At 39.1% G+C, this 25,900-nt stretch overlaps 1 protein-coding gene across 3 annotated transcripts in view; it reads left to right on the forward strand.

Moving 5' to 3' along the window:
* Nucleotides 1-25,900, forward strand: part of LOC126185181 (sorting nexin-7-like) — a 142,773-nt gene that overhangs the window by 67,843 nt on the left and 49,030 nt on the right. For all 3 annotated transcript variants that reach the window (XM_049928038.1, XM_049928037.1, XM_049928039.1), the window contains exons 6-7: nucleotides 3,564-3,724; nucleotides 3,805-3,930. In XM_049928038.1, the coding sequence (XP_049783995.1) occupies nucleotides 3,564-3,724; nucleotides 3,805-3,930 (287 nt within the window). The remainder of the gene's footprint in view (nucleotides 1-3,563; nucleotides 3,725-3,804; nucleotides 3,931-25,900) is intronic.

The following is a 25,900-nucleotide window of genomic DNA, read 5'->3' on the forward strand; positions in this document are numbered from 1 at the left end:
AATTGTTTCATGTGTTCATATCAAGACTGGGCAGGTAAGTCCACTTCAGGAATGTTATTGTCCACTTTAGGGATGTTATTGTCAACAGAGTATTGTGCTAAAGAAGCTGTTTTATGACAGGGTGCATTGTCATGCTGAAACAATCATCATTTACAGGCTGTTCCTCTACTATACACAATGCTGCAAAATGTGTTCATATCCTGCATTTAGCATTTTCTTAATGAAAATCAGGGGACCATGAAAAACACCCATATACTGTAACACCGCCTCCTTCATACTATTCCACTTATTGGCATTACTTATGAAAGAAGGTAATGTTCAAGGCATTTTCCAAATCCAAACCCTTTCATTGGATTGCCACACAGTATAGTGTGGTGAATTACTCCAAATGACTTGTTTTCAGTCGTCCACTGTCCAGTGGAGTAGCTCTTCATACCACCTCCAGCTTTGCATAGCCTTGAGTACAGAAATGTGTACTAGACCATTGCACCCCCATTCTTCAGAACTTCCTAGGCACAGTCACTGTGCTAGTTGGATTGCTAGCAGCAATTCAAAACTCCAGCAATATTTTACAACCACACTCCACAATGCTCAATGGTCCCTGTCCATCAGTAAATGAGGTCTTCCTGGTCTTTGTTTAGCTGTAGTTGTTCCTTTGCATTTCCTCTTCAGTCACATCAGAAACAGTCAATTTGGACAGCTTTAGAATTGTTGAAATGTCCCTAATGGATTTGCTACTCAGGTGACGTCTAATGACTAGTCCTCATGAAGTCACTAAGCTCTCCTAACTGACCCAGTCTGCTGTTACTTCTTCTATACTGACAACACAGTACCCTCATTTCCTTTTATACTGGTGACATCTAGTGGTCAATTCCACATTACATAGGGATGTCTCATTAGCTGTGATCAGGTAGTGTATATTAATAATAATAATAATAATAATAATAATAATAATAATAATAATAATATAGTTGTATAACATGATTATTAATTTCAAGGGTTGAGCAGTATAATCTAGTTAAATTGAGTTATGCGTTTTTTCTATCAGTTTTGCTTTATCCAGAAGAATGAATATTCTCTTATCAAGTTGGTTATTTTTATCCTGGAATAATCCTAAAGTGTTGTAAGTTCAAGCCGCTATCTGCACAAATGTTAAGCATGTTCATTACTATCTACTGCTGTAAAAAAACTGACTTTTAAGAGATGTGACTTTGAAATTTTGATAGTATTGTTAATATAATTTGCATAGTTCTGGTATTTTATTTCTTCTTCCCGTATTGCTGATGCACCACAGACAAAAATAAATTGGGTGTGAGAGGAAGGTGGTGATTTCTCATCATGACGATGGAATACCTTGTCCCCTTCCACCCTCTACCACCACGTTCAGTTAATGAAGTTAACTTTCAAATTTTTTGTGTGGTTTGATTTATTAGGCCTAGGTGACATGTACAGCTTTTTCTAGGGAGTGGATTTTATCTTCCAAGTGAAAGTCCGAGAGGTCTGCAAAATACCAGTTGCTGTAATGCCTAAATTTGACCCAAAACAATTCCAGCAACAAATCTGTAACTGTTAGATTACTGGGAAGACAGCAGGTGCCATATCTGATGATGTAGATGTTCCAATAACTTGGTCTCTGTTACCTTTGTGCTGGAACATCGTGTGCAGAAGCATTGGTTGAAAGGAAGAGGATTTATTTTTTTTCTTTCCTTTTGCAATGGAGGCATCTTAAGCACGAGGTCTGTTCAAAAAATTCCAGAACATTCATAATTTTGTGCCAGTGGTGTGGTCGAGCGAAATGCAGTTGGCATCCCTGCACAACCCTGTGTTTAATGTGTAACTGCCGGAAGTTTCATTGTTGTATGTCTGTTAGTTATCATTCAGAGCTGTACTGAGTGCGCGTGCACACCAAATGATGCAGGAAGCCCATGGTGATGAGTAACTAAGCCTTACTCAGTGTTACAAATGGTTCACACAGTTTAAAAATGGCCAGACAGAAGTTAAAGATGACCCTCGTTCAGGACGCCTTTCAACGTCTATCAGTGACGTTGATGTCAGGAACATCAATGAAGTTGTGTGTGCCAATTGAAGACTGACTGTCAGAGAGATTGTAGAAGAATGTAACATTTTAGTTGGGTCATATCATGAAATGCTGACACAGCATCTTGGAATGCAGCATGTTGCTGCCAAGTTGTTCCCACGGCTCATGAATCAAGATCAGAAAGATCTTCACCTTGCAGTCTGTGCTTTTGTATTGTGCAAATGAGAACGAGATGTTCTATAAGATAATCGTAACTGGTGATCAATCGTGGGTCTATAGTTATGATATTGAGATGTGGAAAGGACAAAGATTTGCGACGATAGACGAGACAAAAGAATATTCACAAATGGCGCTTCATGTGACCTGGCAAAAGCCATACCAAGACTGGAAGTGGAAACAATGTCGGGAGTGGTGTATCAATTGTGGAGGAGAGTATTTCGAAGGAGACCATGCACAATAAGTAAAAGGTAAGTATAGAAAAATTTTGTGGACAAATTTATGGAATTTTTTGTACAGACCTTGTATTTCTTCATGCATGTCTGAAAGAACACATGACCCACAGCTATACAGAATACTTCAAAATTAATTTGCTGACAGCAAATTCAGATATCAGCTGTTTTAGGTATAAATCTACTACCCATTACTGACGTGTGAAAATTTGTGCTGGACCGGGTCTTGAACCTGGGTTTCGGACCTTATTGTGGGAGGCTGCCTTAATTACTTCAGCTATCAATACAGGCTTCCTGGACCGACCAAAACTTCCACATGTCACACTGTTTACATCCTTACACTGTTGCCCAAAAAGTCGTCACCATCGTCTGCTCACAACGTTGCTTGGAATCCTGCAACAGGGAAGCAAATAGTGCTAGTGGTACAGGTAACAACTTGCCATATAGTTTGCACTGATCTGTTGGCAGGCACATGAAAATACTGAAAATGTAACTCAGCTTTGCAAAGTAATAACATGTGCAGGTGAACACACACACGGCTACATTGACCCATCCAACGCCAGTGACCTGGCATTGCAGTCCACCTTTGTGTGTGTGTGTGTGTGTGTGTGTGTGTGTGTGTGTGTGTGTGTGTTGTATGACTGTATTGAATTCAGCTGACCATTTATTATCTATCGAAAATGAAGGAGGGCAAATTCCTTATAACCCTTCATCAACTTTCAATGAATTTCTGTTTTCACTGCCCAAAAACAGAATTTTAAGATTTCATATCATCATAGTTTAGCCATTTGAATGAAATGTGTGACACTTCATGCTGTGCTAGGAACTTTTCATCTTGTCATAGTATAGCAGTATTAAGCTCTCATTGTTTCAGAGAATTAGAGTATTGTGACTAGTTAAAATTATGAATTATTTTTTGTCAATCAAGATTAGCAAATCTAAAAATCTTCCGAAAAATTAATGTATTTGTGGTAATGAGCCACATTTTGCAAATATGCTATTATGAGATGTGAACCTCTAAAATATTATTCTTTCTATGTACCTTATAATTCTCACTTGAGTTTATAATTTTCCAGAATATTTATATGAGATGCACCAGATGCACCCTATATTTACCTTGTGGTCTGCATCTGAGCCAGAACTTAGTCCAGTATTGCTTGCTTTAGCAAGTGCTGTTGAACATAATTCTCGTTCGCTGCATAATGTTCTTGCTGCTGCTAACCCGAGCTTTGTACAGGTAAACAATCGTATTTCTACATTATTAATAGTATCTTCAAGAAAGTATTTTTTGTTTTTCATTACTTTTTATATTTTTAGCCACTGAAGGAGTATCTGCTATACATTCAAGCAGTGAAAGAAGCCCTGCAACGCCGAGATGCCTTTGAAATAGAGTATGAGTTGGCAGTGGATGAACTTAAGAAAAAAAGAGCAGAAAAGGAACAGGTAACAAAATCCCACCTAATTAATCCATAATTAACTGTAAGTATTAAAAGTTAACTAATCGGTTAATGTTAGTAAGATTACTTTTCATTTCAAAACAGTCTATCTTCAAATTACATTAGAAACATGTTACCTGACTCTGTTCATCGACTGAAATATATGTACTAGTCCTCTCTGGGTTTTTAAAAAATTCAGTATGATTTCGCAAACAAATAAATTTGAAGAAATGGATTGCAGAATCCTATTTGCTTTTGTGTGTATATAAAAAGTAAAAGAGAGCTGTTATTTGTGATGAAATGTTTTTCAACAAAATATGAACAATATGGGAGAAAATCATGTTAAACAGTCATTACATTGACAGCTTCAGTTGCTGAAGTGAACAGGTGACAGCAGATGTATGGATCAGCATGTTTCATCTGGAAGAGTTTCTTGCTGAAGGGAAGAACAGCAGTGTCTGTTAAAAATAATTTATTTAAATATGCATGGATTCAGGTGTTTATCCTAATGGCAACACTGGAATGAATGTAATTGCACTACAGCTGCAGTTTTGCAAAAGGGGTATTTGAAACTCATAATTTATTTAAAAGACTACTACACCATTTGAAAGAGCAGCCCTTAATTCTATTGTCAATTGTGTTGGAAACTTGCATCAGACTATCTGTTCGATATGAGACAAGTGCTTGACAGTATTAGTTGGGTCAGTGGGCAGGTCATGTGTGGTGTTTGATATTATCAGCATCTTCTGCAGATTGAATTTGAACATAACTATCAGTCTAAATTGGCACAGTGTCTGATTGTACTACTGTACAGACAAGAATGTAATACACTGCCTAACATGATGCAGACTACCCACCTTCTCTGCAATATTATCACAGGTGCTGTATGGTAGTCATCCAAAATGTTTCTTAATTCTTTTGTCATAATTTTCTATAGATGTAGTGGCTGTGAGATACAAGGAAACTGTGAGGAAGTTATGATTAAGGATAATGCTTACTATATCTGTAGTACATCATAGGTATCCTTAACTTTTATTTTGTGCATAATGGTGAACACCTCAGGGAATTTGGGAGAAGTGCCAGGGTTTTAGTTTAGGGTCATAAAGTTTTCTGGAAACCAGTCAGCACCACAAGTGTATTGTTCCTGTAAAGCCTCAAAAACATGCTAAAGTGACATAAATAGATGTGATGTTCAAAAATGTTTCAGCTTCCCACAATTGAATGAGCAATTCACTGAAACTGTGATTGGCTTTAATGGATCTCCAGACATTATTGTCATCAAAGGTAGGTCTACGGAAACTGACAGCAAAGTAGTTTCATGGTGATGTTTCAGGACACAGGTTGCTTGACTGAGTGCAGTTGTTAATGGAGAAGGTGAAACTATTGAAAACCTTTTACTTTTTTTACATCCAGAGGAGTCAAAAACAGCTGATGTGTTGGACTTGACTGAAAGATTATAGAATTTGACTCTAATGCAAAATATCTTGTTGGGGACTGTGGTATCATCTATTGATACCACCCCATGGGCATCAAAGTTGGCAATGTAATTGTAAGTTTCCGTCAGACGCTGATAGTGGTCGCACGGCATCTGCTGGACCCAATGGAGCATGCCCACTGAGCCACATCTCCGGCAGGTTGGTACCACAAGCACTCTTTGCCGCTGCATTATAGGATGGCTGGTGGCAGGTGAAACCCACTCGCGCTTGGAGCATCTGCACTACATGACACTATGTCCAGTCATGGCTCGGAGACCGATGTTCGTGCTTTAGTTCAGAGAGCCTAATAATTGTTGATATTGAGAACTGGATGTTATTCCTTGCTGCAGTGTTTGTAATGAGTCGTCATATGCTTGGAGAAATAAAAGTTAAGTAAATCTTCTGTTTACTCTGCGAACTTGGTCGCTAATCATTTCTGCTCCTGTCTGGCTTTCCCATGATGACAGTCGGTGCACCACTCTGTAGCCCACCTCTTCTTACTGTTGTGTATGAAGTTTTACACAACAGGGACATTGGATAATAACAGATCTGCACAGTACCTTGAACTACAGGAAAGATTTTATGCAAGGATATTATGAAAAATACCTCTTCGAAATTGCTAGAAGGCTGGCTTAGCTAATGGGAACACCATCATTAATAATCAGAGTGTTGAGAGAGATCAAGCAATGGGGTGGAGTAGTTGAGGCACTGGACTCTGATTCAGGAGGAGAAAGGTTCAAATCTCTGTGTAGCCATCCTGATTTAGATTTTTCATGATTTCCCTAAATTGATTGGAGTGAATGCTGGGATGGTTCCGGTGATGAGGAAATGACCAATTGCATCCCATTTTTATCCTCAGTTCACGCGTGTGATCTGTTGTAATGACGACATCATTGAAATGTCTTCAAACTCTAATAGTCCTTCCTTTTTGTTGTGCAGAGCACTATATAGATACAGCCATGTTGAACTTCAGCAACTAATCAGTCTTAATGCTTTAATTGAGATGCATTGGACAGATTACACTTTTTATTTTTTTAAATAGTTGTTCACATTCTATTGGTCCTATTTATGTCATGCTATGACATTCTTGGTGGTTGCCTGGTTTACAGATTGCCACTCATTGGTAGACGTTTAACTTATACAAATTGACAAATTTTATTTGTATAAGTAAGTTGTTAGATAAGCTGGTTTAGTTCTGACTTAAATTAGCTTACTAACTATAAGGTTCTTTTCAAAAACACTATGATTCTAGTGGAAACATAGGGGATATGAGGATAGGTTTACACTCATTATGACTCTTAGCTAATGGAGTCTCTCTCTTCATATATGGCATCATTGACTTGGAAACTGTTACTCCCAAACTGCCTGGTGTATTTAGTGCCTTTTAAACACTTGCTCCACGTAATTCACTCCAGCAACATGTTCTTTCAATTTTCAAAAGTGTCACCATTTAGCCTCCTCTCGTATTTGTCCACTTATATACCTAGCCACTTCAGGGATCAATTTGAAATACACTGTCTAGTGTGCTGCAATAGTATGCATCATTCTAATAACAAATGGCAGAGTGCACACATCAAACGTACCATCCCACAAACAAACACGATCCAAAACGTAGATGTTTCTATTAACCATCTGTTTCAAAGTTAACATTGTAAGAAGACTGCAATTTTAACTTTCAGTGGTCTTGAGTGATGGAGTAACATATTTATATGTTCCAGTTTTAGTTTTTTTTTTTTTTTAATTGCTTGACAATCAGTTATGAGTAAACAACAAATTTGAACTTTGCCATTTAGGATGGTATAAGATATTAAAATTTGTGTATCTATGAGTCTGGAATGGAAGCATTATTTGATATCAAGGTGATAAAGTAGTCCAGGATATCCAGAACATCCTTCTCGACTTACTTAGGCTGGGGAAGGCGGAAGCAGGTGACAATGTTGTGTGTCACAATCCTCTGTTCATTCTGCCACCCCTGCATGCTGTCACTGTTGAGGTACAGTCATGTGTTGACCGGAAGAAGAGTGGCTGGAAGTGGCAGACAATAAATTGTCTAGTAAAGTCTACAACACAGCAGTGGCCCACCTCCTTCAAACCACACAGGCAGGATGAGGATGCGTGCACGTGCACACACAAATAAAACAATTACCCAGTGGGGCAACAGATCTCTCATTAATTAGAGCAACATATCTGGAGTGAATCTTATGACATCACCTCAAAGAGTATGTCAAATAAAGTTACATTTCAGACTTAAAAAAAATTTTAGTTGTTTTCTCGGGTCTTGACATTGCCATCCAAAACACTGCCAATCCATGACGCTGGAGCATAACCAACCCCTTCACAGGAGATGGAGACACTGGATCACCATCACACTTGGCCAGTGTTCTAAGTGTGCACAGTTGTGTGATCCCTGTCTACTAGCTACTAACTACCTAAAGTAAGTTTTCAACTTTCACAAGCATCTTTAGTTGACCTAAGAGGATAGTAGTGGAGCATGTTATTACAGAGAATCTCGTGCTGCACTACACTGTGGAGGGGGTGGGGGGTGGGGGGGGGGGGGGTGATGGCTTGATACCAGGATAGAAATGAAGCTAAGGTTGAGTAGATCATCGGCTTTATTTGTTTCCCAGGCCAAGTTGCCTTTGGATCCGAAGTCAAATCTGAAAGGGAGACTGGATCTTCGGTACCTCATTTGTCATACATGTGGTGAACGGGCAAATATTCCAGTACACTGTTCACTCTCTCTTGGATTCACGAAACTAGTGTGAAAAGGAAACTTGGTGTAAAATGTGTTAGCCTCTGGAATAAGCTTAATGAAACTAAATACCTTTACTGTGAAATAAAAACAAAATTATATGAAGGCAGTCTATTCATAAATGCACATCTTCGCAGATCCGTGGATACAAGCAGCCTGCCCTGCCTCCAAGAAGCCACTACAAAGTTCTGTTTGCATTCTTCTTAGTGTATGTATGAGCCATAATTTGTATGTAGCAGTAATAAGGTGGTGCTCTTCACTGTGGGCAACAACTTTAAGTGAGATTGCCAATATTTTGTTTGTCCCAATAACAGTCAAATGTTCAAAGTTCTTTGATACGTCATATGCAAATTTGGAGGGCAACTTTCCTTGCTGACAACCCTTTTTGCCCTAAAGTGACAGTGCACATATGGTGTCGGCTTAAATTTACTTTTAGAGGCACATTGTGAGACTGAACTGTAAAAACTGCCCTTCTCCTCTTCATTTTTAGACACAGCATGCTCTGCTGAACTGTATTGATTAGATTTTCTTTTATGTCAGTTAATACTGTATGCAGTACATAATGATTTCCTGTGGTGAAGAAAAGAGGTTTCTGATTACTCACATACACTATGCAAGTCATGAGAGTGCAGCAATTTTTTGTTTGCTGCATTTGTTTTGTAAGTTTGCACTTTTCAAATACTTCTTGAATTTCTCAGTTGCTTTTGAGTGTGAGTGCTTGGCTGAAAGGTGGAGACTCAATGGCAGATGAAAATGAAAGATAAATTCCTGTTAAGGGGAGCTGGAATGATCAGTCACCTCCATGTTAATTTTAGCAGATAGAAGGAACATATTTTTCCAAAACCATTAAACACATTGCTCTGAAATTTGGACTACATGTTCAGTGAATATTTCTCTAAAAAGTTATAATGCCATGTTAAGAAATATTTATTGGTTTTTGTTTTACAATTTTTTTAAAACAGATGCTTATTTTTTCTCTGAAATTTTGCACATTTTCTTCTATAAGTCTTGAATTACACAATATTTTTTTACAATTTGTTATAAAAACCAAGGAAAAGAAATAAACAATATTGTCTATAAATTTCATTGATATACTGTTGGCAGTTTTTGAGAAAATATTCCTCAAAGATGAAAATTTTAAAGTTACAGGAAGTGGCTTCAAAAGTTTTTTAATACATTCCTGTCCCATATGATGGATTATCAGCATCATCCTCTTTTTCCAGCATTAGTTTCCTTTTCACTGGTCTTTTCTTCCCTTTTGCTGCATGTTGTAAGCTTGTGTCTCTTCTTCCTGCACCTCTTAGTCTTTCATCAATTAGGCACATTGTGGAAATGGTGTTGTGTCCTGGTTGGAAACCTAAACGTTTCAAAATAATCACATTTGATAATGTTTCCTTCATTGTATGGTGCCACTGCATCATACACTTCAAAATGCAGTGTTTTTATCTGTACAAACACACTTTTGGGAATCCTAATACAAATTAAATTATTTACGCTTTCATTTGGATTTTGTTTTCCCATGTAAACACGTTTCCAATAAACTTGGCTATGATAAATCTCTGAATATGGGCTTAATTGCATTAATTACAATATTTGGCAAACTGTTTTTATGGGCATATTCCTTTCCTGATTGGTACTTACACCATGGTGGGGAGGCTTGCGTGCCTCAAAGATACAGATAGCCGTACCGTAGGTGCAACCACAACAGAGGGTTATCTGTTGAGAGGCCAGACAAACATGTGGTTCCTGAAGAGGGGCAGCAGCCTTTTCAGTAGTTGCAGGGCCAACAGTCTGGATGATTGACTGATCTGGCCCTGTAACACTAACCAAAACGGCCTTGTGGAGGTAAAATAGTCCCCCATTCAGATCTCCGGGAGGGACTACTCAAAGAGGATGTCGTTATCAGGAGAAAGGAAACTGGCATTCTACAGATCGGAGTGTGGAATGTCAGATCCCTTAATCGGGCAGGTAGGTTAGAAAATTTAAAAAGGGAAATGGATAGATTAAAGTGAGATATAGTGGGAATTAGTTAAGTCCGGTGGCAGGAGGAACAAGACTTTTGGTCAGGTGAATACAGGGTTATAAATACAAAATCAAATAGGGGTAATGCAGGAGTAGGTTTAATAATGACTAAAAAAATAGGAGTGCGGGTAAGGTACTGCAAACAGCATAGTGGATGCATTATTGTGGCCAAGATAGACACGAAGCCCACGCCTGCTACAGTAGTACAAGTTTATATGCCAACTAGCTCTGCAGATGATGAAGAAATTGATGAAATATGTGATGAGATAAAAGAAATTATTCAGGTAGTGAAGGGAGATGAAAATTTAATAGTCATGGGTGACTGGAATTTGAGAGTAGGAAAAGGGAGAGAAGGAAACATAGATAAATATGGATTAGGGCTAAAAAATGAGAGGAAGCCCCCTGGTAGAATTTTGCGCAGAGCATAACTTAATCATATCTAACACTTGGTTTAAGAATCATGAAAGAAGGTTGTATACATGGAAGAACCCTGGAGATACTAAAAGGTATCAAATAGTTTAAATAATGGTAAGACAGAGATTTAGGAACCAGGTTTTAAATTGTAAGACATTTACAGGGACAGATGTGGACTCTGACCACAATCTATTGGTTAGGACCTGTAGATTAAAACTGAAGAAACTGCAAAAAGGTGGGAATTTAAGGAGATGGGACCTGGATAAACTGACTAAACCAGAGGTTGTACAGAATTTCAGGAAGAGCATAAGGGAACAATTGACACGAATGGGGAAAAGAAATACAGTAGATGGAGAATGAAATAGTCTAGGCAGCAGAGGATCAAGTAGATAAAAAGACTAGGGCTAGTAGAAATCCTTGGGTAACAGAAGAGATACTGAATTTAATTGATGAAAGGAGAAAATACAAAAATGCAGTAAGTGAAAGAGGCAAAAAGGAATACAAACGTCTCAAATATGAGATGGACAGGAAGTGCAAAATGGCTAAGCAGGGATGGCTAGAGGACAAATGTAAGGATGTAGAGGCTTATCTCACGAGGGGTAGATAGATACTGCCTACAGGAAAATTAAAGAGACCTTCGTAGAAAAGAGAACCACTTACATGAATATCAAGAGCTCAGATGGAAACCCAGTTCTAAGCAAAGAAGGGAAAGCAGAAAGGTGGAAGGAGTATATAGAGGGTCTATACAGGGGCGATGTTCTCGAGGACAATATTATGGAAATGGAAGAGGAGGTAGATGAAAATGAAATCGGGGATATGATACTGCGTGAAGAGTTTGACAGAGCACTGAAAGACCTGAGTCGAAACAAGGCCCTGGGAGTAGGCAACATTCCATTAGAACTACTGACAGCGTTGGGAGAGCCAGTCCTGACAAAACTCTACCATCTGGTGAGCAAGATGTACGATACAGGCGAAATACCCTCAGACTCCAAGACGAATATAATAATTCCAATCCCAAAGAAAGCAGGTGTTGACAGATGTGAAAATTACCGAACTATCAGTTTAATAAGTCACAGCTGCAAAATACTAACAAGAATTCTTTACAGATGAATGTAAAAACTGGTAGAAGCCGACCTCGGGAAGATCAGTTTGGATTCCGTAGAAATGTTGAAACATGTGAGGCAATACTGACCCTATGACTTATCTTAGAAGAAAGATTAAGGAAAAGCAAACCTACATTTCTAGCATTTGTAGACTTAGAGAAAGCTTTTGACAATGTTGACTGGAATGCTCTCTTTCAAATTCTGAAGGTGGCAGGGGTAAAATACAGGGAGCGAAAGGCTATTTACAGTTTGTACAGAAACCAGATGGCAGTTACAGGAGTCGAGGGGTATGAAAGGGAAGCAGTGGTTGGGAAGGGAGTGAGACAGGGTTGTAGCCTATCTCTGTTGTTATTCAATCCGTATATTGAGCAATCAGTAAAGGAAACAAAAGAAAAGTTCGGAGTAGGTATTAAAATCCATGGAGAAGAAATAAAGTTTGAGGTTCGCCGATGACGTTGTAATTATGTCGGAGACAGCAAAGGACTTGGAAGAGCAGTTGAACGGAATGGACAGTGTCTTGAAAGGAGGGTATAAGATGAACATCAACAAAAGCAAAACGAGTATAATGGAATGTAGTGGAATTAAGTTGAGTGATGCTGAGGGAATTAGAGTAGGAAATGACACTTAAAGTAGTAAAGGAGTTTTGCTATTTGGGGAGCAAAATAACTGATGATGATCAAAGTAGAGAGGATATAAAATGTAGACTGGCAATGGCAAGGGAAGCGTCTTTGAAGAAGAGAAATTTGTTAACATCGAGTACAGATTTAAGTGTCAGGAAGTCGTTTCTGAAAGTATTTGAATGGAGTGTACCCATGTATGGAAGTGAAACATGGACGATAAATAGTTTAGACAAGAAGAGAATAGAAGCTTTCAAAATGTGGTGCTACAGAAGAATGCTGAAGATTAGATGGGTAGATCACATAACTAATGAGGAGGTATTGAATAGAATTGGGGAGAAGAGGAGTTTGTAGCACAACTTGACTAGAAGAAGGAATCGGTTGGTAGGACATGTTCTGAGGCATCAAGGGATCACCAGTTTAGTACTGGAGGGCAGCGTGCAAACCAGTTTCAGGACTGAAGACGACAATGACAACAACAACAACAACAAAACAACAACAACAACAACAACAACCCTGCAATCTATCAATTGCTTCATCTGTCAATCTTCCTCTTCCTCCAAGGGTCTTGCCATCACTAAGCTTCTGGGATGCTAATATCTGCTTTAGTTCACGCAAGCAAGCCCCCATGCACTTCTCCACATGTCCAGTGCACTCATGTTTCTTAATGTGAATCTCATTGGCATAAGGTTTGAGTTCCTCTACAGCTTTATATCCCTCAGAATTACCATCTCCTAGATAGTTAGTGTATCGTACATTATACCACTACCGTGATCTGGAAAAAATTGCTTTCACTCCCTCTACTTCCATCGCTCCTCTCATGTCATGAAAATTTGCTTCACAACTTTCACTTTGTTTGTCCTTGGTATTGCCCTTACATCTATGTTGTTTTGAGAGAATTACGTCAATTACTTTGCAACTGTCTCCACTGGTAGCTGTCACAACTCCATTTAGAGATTTATGACTTCTATATTGCCATGATCCATCTAAAGCAACAGTTAAATCTCTACAATTCCCATTATCTGTCACAGCTTCAACTGCTTTCTTCATTGTTGCTTGAGCAATATCTTCAGCAGAAGATCCCACCAATTCATTATAAAATCCAAACTTGATTGGTGGTTTTGGCAAGTTCATAATTTCGCATAACATTGTCCCTGCAGCACTGTCCTTTCCAATGCAATGCAAGCCATACACTAGCCTAATATTTATATCATACACCTTCTTTCCACTATTACCACTATGAGGAATACTGTTAGAATTAGAAAACAAAACTTCTGCAGCACATTTGTTACACTTCAATAACATTTTACATGCCAAACCAATGTGTGAAGTTATTTTCAATTCCAGTCCTCTTTCTTTGCAAACTTGGCATAATATGTTATGTCTCAAGATATTAGACAGCAAGGAAATGTTAAGTATTTCGTTCACATCATTACTGTCACTTTCATAGTTTTCAAATTTTTCTTTGCTATCACAAAGTTTCTTGCTGGAAGGAGTTCTATCACATTCATTTGGAGTAGTTGGTGAAGCAGTCTGAGCAGCATCTCCCTTTGAAACAACAAAAGATTTCTTCTTCCACTAGTGCCTTTTCTTAAACACTCGATTGCTGAAACGGGGCATATTGATATCCACAAACCAAATACGTAAAACAGGTACAAGCAAAATTCATCAAATACATAAAATTGAACAGCTAAACAACACACAGCAAACTCCTCAAGTCAACACACACGGTATAGCGTTTATGTTTACCGATATGAACAGTCACTTGTCACAGAGATAAAGCCATACACTGTTGTAAACCAAAACACTAAGTCCGCAAAGATACCCTGCTTGCAGCCAGCGAGCGGCGCTGTCAGAGATGACACACCAAGTCTCTACAATCGTTTACGCGGTGCGTCAACTTTGCAGTGATAAAAAACACACTTAGAATTCACTTAGAAGGGTGAAATTTGATTTGTTTTATTCAGAAAATTCCAAGTAATTTTATAATGAAAAAAACCAAAAAACCTGAATTTTGTCATTTTCATCGTTCAGGCTCCCATTAATGACTATCATAATAAACACCTGCAGCTGAGTATAATGATCTGTCATACAGCTGTAGAATTTATTCACTGACATTTTCCAGTGAAAAATGTGGTGTATAAAAATGTTATCTCTAGTAGTATTTTTAATACCCATAATCCTGGTTGTGTGTTAAGATTTTAAGAGAAGCCATCTCTCAGAGTGAGACAATGGTGAATGCTGAGACAGCTCATCATGGTCAGTCGACTGGGCGAGGAAATTAGTTAGGCTGGTGGCTGGCCACCAAATACAGGGACTTTCACCAAGGCCTGAGTCTGAGTGCTTGGCTGAAGGGTGGAGACCCAATGGCAGATGAAATGAAAGATTAATATTATATTTACAACAAAACTACAATAAAGACCATGTGCAAAACTAAATACACCGCAAAAATCATGGCAATGAGACAAGCTCATTGCAATTCAAAGCATGATTCTAAGATAGAGATTAAGAAAGTTGCAATTGTTTTTTAATTACAGCAGATTATAAAATTGATAACAACTGATCCTCTGGAGAAATCTTATCATATGAAGTGTCAAATAAAATATGGCGATAGCAGTAAACATTCCAAGAAGCTATTTTTCGAAAAAGAAAGTTGATGTGTATCCTCTCTCTCTCTCTCTCTCTCTCTCTCTCTCGTGTGTGTGTGTGTGTGTGTGTGTGTGTGTGTGTGTGTGTGTGTTTAATTTTTATGTTCAGCATGAAATTCTGAACAGTTAGCAAAAAAATAAAAAATAAATAATAAAAAATCTTTGAGTTATGAAAGGTTTAATATTTGTGATAGGATAGATGAGTTCTGAGATAATGCGAATTAAGTCTAAACATACTTTGTCAAACAGTGCAGAGTTTTTGAAGTTAACATTACACATTAAGTGGTTAACACCTCCAGACCTGTAGGACATTACAGTGTACAGAAATTTAAAACCATATAAATTGTCCCCAAATTGGGGAAAATTAGTAAACCCTTCGCTGCTTTTCTTTTTTTTTCCAGAATTTGTTATTTTTGTGTCTTTTGGAACAAATTTTGATTTTAGAGCCATTAGTGGGCACAACCAAAAATAAATTTTTGAGTTACCAGGACCTCCAAAAAGACTACAAAAGTTGTTTTTTTTTATAGTGGCCAACGGATTTGATTTTCTACTTGTAAAGACTTGTGCTTGAAGGGGGACACTCAAGGGGTCCATTGTCTTTGGGAAAGAGCGCAGTGCATGAATCCATTTCCGTCAATGTCCATTTTGCAATGTATGAAACCTTTGTAGCTAAAATTGAACTCATAATGGATATAATTAGTTATGTAAGATACTTTGTTAGTTTTACTATTCTTAAAGAACTTTAGCAAGTCATATGTATTCAACCTTTACATTTCCAACAACACTAGAGTAATTATGGGTTGTAGGTATAGATTTCTCAATAAGTGAATTCTTGTACGAAAGAGACATAAGTAACCCTAAAGTATCTCTTCTTTAAAAGTCCAAATCCCACAAATTTTGTGTGGCCTACTGCCATGAATGACAAAACAGTTCTCTTGCTTTGTTACTACAGATTCTCCAATCAAGATACCCTAATAAAATACTGTTCGTGTTTGTCCTACACAATTAGCAGCACGACTGTAGTTTTCAAATAACTGTAGAAAATACTAACAGTGTTGAATCCCTTTGTTGTTCTTAGAGTCTCTGGGACTCACCAGTACATTTGTGTGTGCAGTCTCACACACAACCCCAGTTACTCCGATTCTGAATGGAACCCAGAAATCGAGCGGGGTAGCGCAGTGGTTAGGACACTGGTCTCTCATTTGGGGGTACAACAGTGCAAACTCATGTTCGGCCATCCTGATTAAGGTTTCCCGTGATTTCCTTAAATCGATTCAGGCAAATGCTGGGGTAATTCCTTTGCAAGACCATGGTTGCTGTCCTTCTCCATCATTCCCTAATCTGAGCTTGTGCTCCATCTTCAATGACCTCATTGTCAGTGGGATGTTAAACACTAATCTTCTCCTCCTCCTCCTCCTCCTGGGCCCAAGAAATAAATAGGACCAGGCTGTAATGGGTTACTGGGTATGTGAACATACTGGATCATGTCAAAACTGTAGTGTCAGGGTGTATATGTCCTGAGACAAGTTGGAAATCTGGGAAAAATCTGGGATTTTTTTCATCACAGAGAAGACTAGGAAAAAGTGAGAATTTTTTAGAATTTCAGCAATTTTTCATTGTGTAAGTTTTCAGTTACATTTTTGTAATTTTGATTGATAAGAACTGATATTCTAACAAATAATTTTTCTATAGCCCACTACTGCAGAATGATACTGCAGTAATAAAACATAAATGAGAGAAAAACACCAAAACAAAACTTAAATTGCAAAAAAATGTGCCATTTACAACAAAACACAGTGCACAAACAAGTGTCTGCCAACAGCAAAATGTGTCAAAGGTTTTAGGATGAAAACTGTGCTATACTTAGTAACAACAAACTGCTTTCGATGAGTGTGGTGTCACAACTGTTTAGATTAGTTTTGTTTGGGCAGTTGCCAAAGGGCTCTCACACATGTGTGGAGCTAAAGTTTCATACGAGCAGCATCTTCTCCCACTTCTGACTACTTGAAGTGTGGCTGTTAGCTGTATAAGCAGTGGCAGCAAGCAGCCAAATACTAGCTCGAAAATTTTTCTAACATGCCGAAGCTGCCAGATTTGTGCATGCACAGAGCAGTCCGAGTTATAGTGGGGGGGAGGGGGGGGGGGAGAGGAGGAGGAGGAGGAGGAGGAGGGGAGGGGGAGAGGGGGTAATAGTCTTCACATGCCCATGTTTACGTTTGGTGATTTCGCTGTTTTCACTTCATTTACAACTTTCATGCCAAACGAAAACAAAATTGATTTCTGTGGCTGGGAACTATAAAGTTAATTACAACACATTCTCGTAATCACAGAAGACTAAAATATGTTGTTAGTTTCCGTTTTCTGATTTTAATTTACTTCCACATATTGGCAATCAACCATTAATCATCTTGCAGAACAATGAAGTTGTTTTGTTGATTTGCTAAAGAAATTTGATTCTTACTAATTTTTTCTGCAGAGGTAGCCAATTTATTTGAAATGAAGTGTTTCATTTCACATTACTGGCTAGTTTCTGCTGTTTGCTGAATTTCAAGTGGACATTTTCATCTTCTAGCACATATTTCATAATGCCATAATAAAGAACCAAATGTCAGGTAATATAGTGCTGGTAATCCAAGAAAACGGGCATCCTGAAAGCCACACAAAAAGCTTAATATCCTGTAGAGGCCTACTTCACTGTGAATCTGGACATACAGATGTGCAGTTTAAGCCAAATTATGCATTTAAGTATGGCTTACGAAATTCTGATGCTCTTGGAGTATTCTGATGTCCTGTTTCTTTTATGAAATTGTGTAAGATCTGTTAATGCCGTATACATATGAACATTTGTAAATGTTCACTTGAAGCTGACTAAGGAGGCAAATTTGGTCAGCAGTATGGAACAAAATGTTTTGTTTCAAATAAATTGACAGCCTTAGGAGAAACTTACAAACCTGTTTTCTATGAAACACAATGTTCTTCAATCGCAAAACATGTTTATTTTTGCAGGAAATTTTTAGTCCTTGTTACCAGCTGTTTGCAGTGCTGTGCAGCTGGAAACCTGATTGGAAATGCTAGAAAACAGTATTGCAGAGAACATTTTTTTAAAGAAAAAGAAAAAAAACCTATGTTAATGTCACCATACAACAAAATATTTGGGTACTTTGAGTTGCAGAGTCTACTTTGAAATGAATATTATGCCAAAGACTGATTTCTTGTTTTGCATTCTGTATCTGCAGAGGCTAGGGTAAAACATTTGACCTAAGTACAATAACTCTGTGCTCTTCAAACAACATGCTGCAGTGCTACGCGTGGTCATCTGATGTCCAGGTATGGAGAAAATTCCAAGCAGAAATGCATTGAAAAGAATATGAGCTGGCCAAACACTGAGCACAGGTTTTCTGTGTTTCATAGCTATGCATGTGCAGTAACACCTGTCTTCTGGAGCTCTCTGGCAACTACTCAAATTAATTTATTTCTAACAGGTCATGGGAAGATATTGTGAATGGTGTTTGAGAAGCATTGCTTTCAAAGTAATTTTTTTTTTACACAAAATTAAGTTAGGAAAGTACAGTGAACTTAAACCACAGAGCATTTGACTGTCATTTAAAACTTAACGCTTTGAGGACCAGCCACTTAGAAAAAAATGTGGCCCAGAAGACAAGCCATTTAAAATTTTACAGGCACATTTGTATTTGATATATCTTAAAGGGCAACACACACAAAAAAGGACCAATATTACATGTGAAAGCTTAGATTTACTTGTAGATATAGTACATGTCCATTAATTTAAACCATTAACTTTTCATAAATGTGTGTACACGCTACTTAATAGTGGTGTTGCTGTTGGCCGACTACATTACATGTTGTTATGCTCTGAATATCTGCTGTTATTGGCTGGCAAGCTCTTGTGACATGAGCTATGGTTGGCTGACAAAAGTGCTTTGCAATCTCAATTTTGGTGCTTTGGAAACTAATGTGCTGTATTTGATGGGAATCATAATTACACTTTAGTAATAATAAAATATGCAGTATAAATGTTGCTGAACATCAAACATCTTTCCAAAACACGTTGTTTCATTTCCTAAAGTGCCAGGAAGCTCTAAGCTGGTGTATAAAACCTTTACCATTCAAAGGATAGACAAGTTTTACAGATATGAGGAAAGGTATACTGTCACTTAATGCAGAAGTAGCGTATTTTCACTCCTGAAAAAGTGTTGTATTTTCATGTGGGAAAAAGTTTATTTTTAAGGGGAAATCTGAGAAAAATCTTTTCTTTTGTACATGTATGCACTCTGAGTGTACCCTAAGTGTTTTCACCATCTTCAAAATTTTCCTTAGTATGAACTAGAAAATTATGATTTTGGTTCTGCATCAGCTGTAGAATATTTGAGAACAAATGAAAATTTGTGCCACACGCGGACTCGAACCCGGATATCTAGCTTGTCACGAGTGGCTGCATCAACCACTTCGGCTACCCAAGCACGCTTCCAGAAGGGCGCCAAATCTCCATTTGTCGTGGGCTCTACTCTCCCTTATGCTTGCACTACTTTACCATGACTCCCACATTGGGTGAGACTGTTCTTTCACATCATTGCCTTACTGTGTCATGAAATACTATTGTGCAATGTCTGAGACAATGCATTGACAACCAACAGCTATATTGAATTAAGAATGGACTTGAAAACTGTAATTACATTTATGCATAAACTGTAGAATCTCCATGGAGATAGGGGCCACTCCTGGAAGTGTGCTCGCATAGCTTATGTGGTTGAGGTGACTGCTCGTGACAGGTGGGAAATCCAGGTTCAAGGCTTGGTCTGGCACAAATTTTCGTTTTGCAGTCACTAGTGAGGTTCAAACATGGGTTGCCCACTTGGCAGTCCAACACTGTGACCATGTAGCCTCGATGCCGATGCTCTCTGAAGCTGCTGTATATTGCACTTCTTCTCCTTGGACCGTTTACTTTTTCTAATTTGCTTTTTTTCACAGTTCAGTACACCTTCCTGTTTTCTTGCTTGATCTTTGTTCAGGTTTTGGTGGGCTGTCCACTGGGTCTTCTTACCACTAAATCTCGGGGAGGGGGGGGGGGGGGGATGCAATGGGGAGTGTCTTTTGTAGGTATGAATATTAGCTGTAAGCCTTGTAACTTAGGTAGAGATATACAGTGTGAACCACTTTCTTCAGTCCCCTAAGAGGTCATACACACAGAGAAACCTCTGATTCAACACTGACTGTGGATTGGAGGTATAAAACAACACAGTCCTGACTCGTCTGTAAGCAAACAGCCCCAAATACCGTATATAGAGACCCTCAAACATCAAGCAAGGTAGAGTTCTAGTGAACATCAGAGTCCCAGACCGAGAAGGGTTCCAGATAGAGCAGCATGGATGACCGCAGCCTACAGAAGATCCCATGAAAGGGAGCATTATCTTCAGTTAAGCTTGTATACTAAGGTGGACTTGCAAAGCTAACCTGTACATACCTCTGGACAAAGGTTGTTGTCTACATGTACCTTTGTCTTAGGTTGTAATGAGTGCTTGAACCTGAGGATTTGATCAGAGCAATAGAATCTGGCTTTTCCATGATTTGCTGGCTTTTCCATGATTTGTGGTCTGTAGTACCATTTGTTACTGTCTCTGCCCGAAACTTGACAAAGTTAAAGGCCAGGCTGCCCATTTGTTCTGGTAATCAATTGTAGACTCTGGTAAGCCTCATCTTTGTTTTTGTATACTAGTGTCTTTGCTCTGTTGCATGTTCATTGCAAACATATGAAGAAGCAGTAAAAAGCAGACCAGTAAGCCATCCCAGAGTCTCATTTCCCTATTATGACCAAACCTACCTCCTTAGCAAGTGATTCTGTACTGTCTCCAACCACATAGACCTGAAAAATCTCAGCTTGACCCTATTGCCGTTTCACTCCTGTACACAGCCCTTTGTGTACAATGAAAGGGATGACCAAAAATCCTGCATCATCTCTGATCTTAGAATGTGCAAGTAAGTACATACATTGTGATCTACTTCAGGTTACAACAAGGGTGTAAGCATGTTTTTGTTGCTACAGTAATGTCGGCTGTTGTTTTAGGGCAGTCAGCTGCAAATTGGAAACATTCCTAGGCATTTGTAACTCTCATATAATACGAAACCATTTGTCTTGTTGGCATTATTGTAATCACAAAATGTTTCTCTTTTCTACAAAATGACTCTGCTATTGTTACAATGCATGTAAACTTTAGGAGGCACTATTTTGTGAAGCATTACATATTTAGTTGCAAGATTCAGAAAAGGAGCACCCTGTTGGGCCAGTGTTACTTCTCCGTAATGACAGGAGTTCCGGTTTTAGAAGATTGGCATAAATTGCTTTTAATGTGATATTGACCCCTATTGGATTCAAACAGCTTTAAAATCATTATGAGCATGTACAGAATTATATTGAAAATAAATGAAACTACATACGTTTGGCATTATCAAACTTTTTGCTTGTACTGAAAATTTTAGTTCTGGCCCATTTCACTTTCGGTTTCTCATATATTTAACCTAAGTGAAGTAGTTAAACATGAAATAATTAAAGTTGATAAACAAATGTGTCAGTACTATAAATCCTCCATAGTTATAAGTAGTAGTGTTGCGCTGCAGAAAGAGATACTGAGATACTGGGTGAATGTTAAAATTTCTTAAAATTTTCAAAGACATCACAGAGCCAAACCAAGACAGACTTGAGCACAGTATCATTACCAGAATGTCAAACAGGCAGTAGAGCTGATACTGCAAATATGTGGAGGCCACTGCCACACCTATCTATGTATGAATCACCAGTTCAGCAATATGACCTCACTGTGAAGGGAACATAACATCACTTTGACAGCCCAACAAGGTGCTGTAACACAAAAGTCCTACACAAGAATGCCTTACAGCCCACTGACATTGTGGAAAGCACCTAGCTGAAGAGTTCGAAGGCACATTTCAGACACAGAAGAACAGTGAAGAATGCTGACAAGCCCAGAGAAGTAGGCCACATTCGGTCATCCTCACCGACGGATAACTTCATTGCACCAGACAGATAGGTACAATTAGTCTGGCTCCCAAAGCCTTCTCTAATCCAATTGCAGTGAATCAGCTTCGAGGCAGGATCTGTGATTTGCTGACTACCAGTTGGTAAATGACTACTGCCTTGAAGACTGCAGCCAGCCTGGTCTACTAGACATAGCTGTTGTGAGCTGCCAGCCTCTCCTCCACTTATGTTAAGACTTGGAGTCTTCCACTGGCTCATGGGGGCTAAAGTCATGTTGTTTGGTACACTGTCAAACTGTCCTTGTACGGGGGAGGTGTGGTAGCTGCTGCTGCCAATCCCCCCATTCCTCCAACTTGCATCTATGAGCAGGCTCTGGCATCTATGGCCTTCCTCTTGTAGAGAGGCCATGATGTTAATCTACACCACCACTGCTGTCCTGTGCAGAGTTGCTTGAAACTTACTGGGGCACTCCTTAGATGTCAACGAGTGTGCCCTTGTAAAAAGTGTCATGAAGCTGTGGAGTGTCACCTCGAGACAAACAGTGCCTGCTACCATCTGGATCGGCCACTTTCACAGTGCCACTTCTGCTGCTGTAGCAGCTCTGACCCCCGGTATGGCCTCAAGACTATTGCGATGGACACGTTGGTGCATTCCAATCCTGCGTGCTGCCTGTGCTACCCTCGCTGCTGCCATGAAGGTGGTGATGATTTTGTTGTAAAACAAAAACTAATAAATGTCTAAACCACTAATGCTCTCTCATTAACACCCTGGGTGCAGACCCTTACGACCATGTTCCACACTTCAACATCCAGGATCTGTAAGGGTCATAGCACAACCCTTATGATAGGAAGGCAGCCTGAGTGTCCCAACCTAAGCTTCCTAGTAGATAAGTACCCACAATTTATGATTTGATATGTTTTAATTCAGACTGTTTCAGCTCATGAGCCCACCAGTGAGTAACTGGGCCCACCCACGGGCACAGGTGGGCAGGAGTGGGCAATCGGCAGATGTGTGAGCCATTGGGTAACCAGGCCGTAGCCTTGGGATGGTTGTGCACCAGCCATATGCATGCAGGCAGGGTTTGTCAAGAGGTTTGGACATACACATACACATGCACAAAATACCTGTACAAAATACATGTAATAGGGCAGTGCGGCACATAGCCTATACTAGCTGCACATGCCCTCGAGTGAGCTGAGGGGTGCCTCAGTGTGTCTGCACCCTCTGGGGCAGGATTGGAACAGCCTGCTTTAATCGATTAATAATATAAATTGCCATTAATAAAATTGTACAAAACAACCATGGAGGGATGGATTATAATGAAAAAAGTAAATAAATAAATTCAAACTAAAGAGCAGGATGATACTTGTTCTTCAAATTGGCCACATGTATTTATAGTTTTATGTAGTTTCTAGTCACATTGTAAAAGCAGATGTAGGCATGCTTTGTGAATATCATTGATCATCGTCATCATCATCATTATCATCATCATCTTGGACAATTTCCAGCCTCTGGCCGGGTCTGTATGGAACATAGGCCTCTCTATTGTCTTCTGTCTTGCCACCATCTCTCCGTCTTCAGCTCGATCGAGTCTTCTCCTTTCTCCTGGACACATTCCTCTACTCCTACCCTATGATAAACGATGGTGTCAATCCTCATCCCACAGTTACCTCTGCAGAATGACGTGGTACCAGTTGATGTGCGAGTGGATTTTCCGTGTCAGTATTCAGCAATTCTATGTATTGACATGTCTATGGAGATGGAAATGAGCTTTCCCTATCCACAGGATTTTCCGTGGCCATTCATTGTCCACTTCCATCCGAGGAAGTAGTTCTTGAGCAATCATTTGTCTCACAGGCAGGTCAATATGAAGCAACTCTGAAAATGGTTAATTTTGTATGGATAAGAAATGCGGGCTCTTTCATAGATTTTATTAATTATGCTCACAGGTATGTCCAAAGTTTGGGCAACTTCCCATGCACTGCATGTTTGTACATCACCGCTCGACCCCTTCTGCAGTGCTGTGGCCGCATTTTCAATAGATGTTGGATCAGTTGTTTTCCTCCCTCTGCCACATTGCACTTCTAAAGTAGCTGCCTTTACAAATTTCATATCATTTTCTCCATACCCTTGGTGGACATAGGACAAACACCTTTTTTTTGTACCCTTGAGTGTCTCGAACTTCTGCAGAGCTACTGGCACACAATCACTGTTTTTTTTTTAAAAAAAAATTTACCAGCAGCTCACAATCCTGCATTGAGCCTGTTATGTTGAGCAGCTCAGACACAAACTGAGGAATAGCCGTCCGTGTACCATGTATCTTTTATTTTGCATATTCTGCTGCCTACAGTGTCATCTAGTGGTAAAATTTTCATTAAATTGTTTTTGTTTCTATAATGTTTCCACCTTCTTCACTAATATTCTGTTCAAATTTGGCATCATTCTGAGTAGTGGTGCTTTTATTTACAGCATTTTGAAATTGGAACTCCAATATTATAATCCCCCTGTTCATTAATTATTGTTAAGTTGCTTTTCATTTGAATCCACATTTGTTTTTGACGCCACCACTGACACATGTTAATTTTATTGAATAAACATTTATTTGGTTTAGGTTATAATCCTCTGATTTCATCAACATTATTAATCCTGTGGGAGCTACCCAGTCATTTTATTTATTTACATACACTATCTGCCCTCACTTAAAAGGTTTAAGGATAAATGATGTAACAAGCATATGGCCTTTGTTGGACTCTGATACCATAATGAGTAAAGTCAGCAAGTTAGGTCATGAATTGCCCACACTCATAGTGACCAATAAAATTGCCATTGTGGTTGTAGATTGGGTTTCTCAATCAGTCTTGATCCTTGTGATTAAAGTTTCTGCCAAGGATAGGACTATAGTTTTGAGTTGTGATTTTTTTATTGAGAATTTTAGTTTTGACACTGGTTGCATGATTAAAAGAATAATCAAAACCTGTTGTAGAACATGCAGTTACTATGGGGACTTGAGAACTGTATGTAGTCCAGCATCAGCAACATGGTATGCAGTCGTGAACAAAGAAGTGTGGGTCTGACAGAGGCAGAAAAGGTGAACAGTGACCTGCCCAGTCACCTATGAGGCACTAGATATGAACATCACACCACTCCACATCCTGGGAGCAGCGTACTAGTAGTTGCTTCACATTGTGACACAGTGGCTAGTGGCAACTACACATTGCACAGCAAGGAGCAGAGATAGCCTGCTGTCACCAATAAGGCTCTGGGCACATAAATTGCATTGCTCCATGTCAGTCCATAGCATTATGTTGCAGCAGCTGACAGGAGCTGCAAGCTGCATTGTCAGTGGAGCAGATAGCAGAGATAGGCAGTGTCACGTCAGAGTATACCCACATGGTACCCAGCACATAATTTGTGTGGCTCCACATCTAGAGTGATTCACGAGGGCCAGATTTGCACAACAGCATGGTGCGGCTGTAGGCAACAGTTTCATGTGGCTGGTGACATGTACATGTCATGGACAGCAGCTTTGCATCACAGTGGTAGCAGACAGTGACAGTGTTTCACACTGGACTCACAGTAGCAGAAGCAGCATATGATGGATGAGAAATCGAAATAAGACAGGCAACAGTTGAGGTGTACAATTTGTTTTTTCTGACCATCAGCTGTGGCTGATGTTGTTAAGTAATTGTGTTTCTGAGGTGTAGCAAGTGACTGAGGCAGCCTTTAAAATGCAAACAGTAGATATGAAAAGTCAATGGATGATAGGAAATTATAGTTGTTAATTTTAAACACAGTAAATGGGTTAAAGAAGGAAGTGGAAACAATTTGTCTAGAATGAAATCTATCTGTGGCAGTAACTTCGGGGAGATGAAGTCAAACATTAGGGGAATTGAAATCAGAACTCCATGATAAAATAAATGTAGTCAGTGAGAAATTT

Source organism: Schistocerca cancellata, chromosome 4, assembly GCF_023864275.1.
Source record: "Schistocerca cancellata isolate TAMUIC-IGC-003103 chromosome 4, iqSchCanc2.1, whole genome shotgun sequence".
NCBI lineage: Eukaryota > Metazoa > Arthropoda > Insecta > Orthoptera > Acrididae > Schistocerca > Schistocerca cancellata.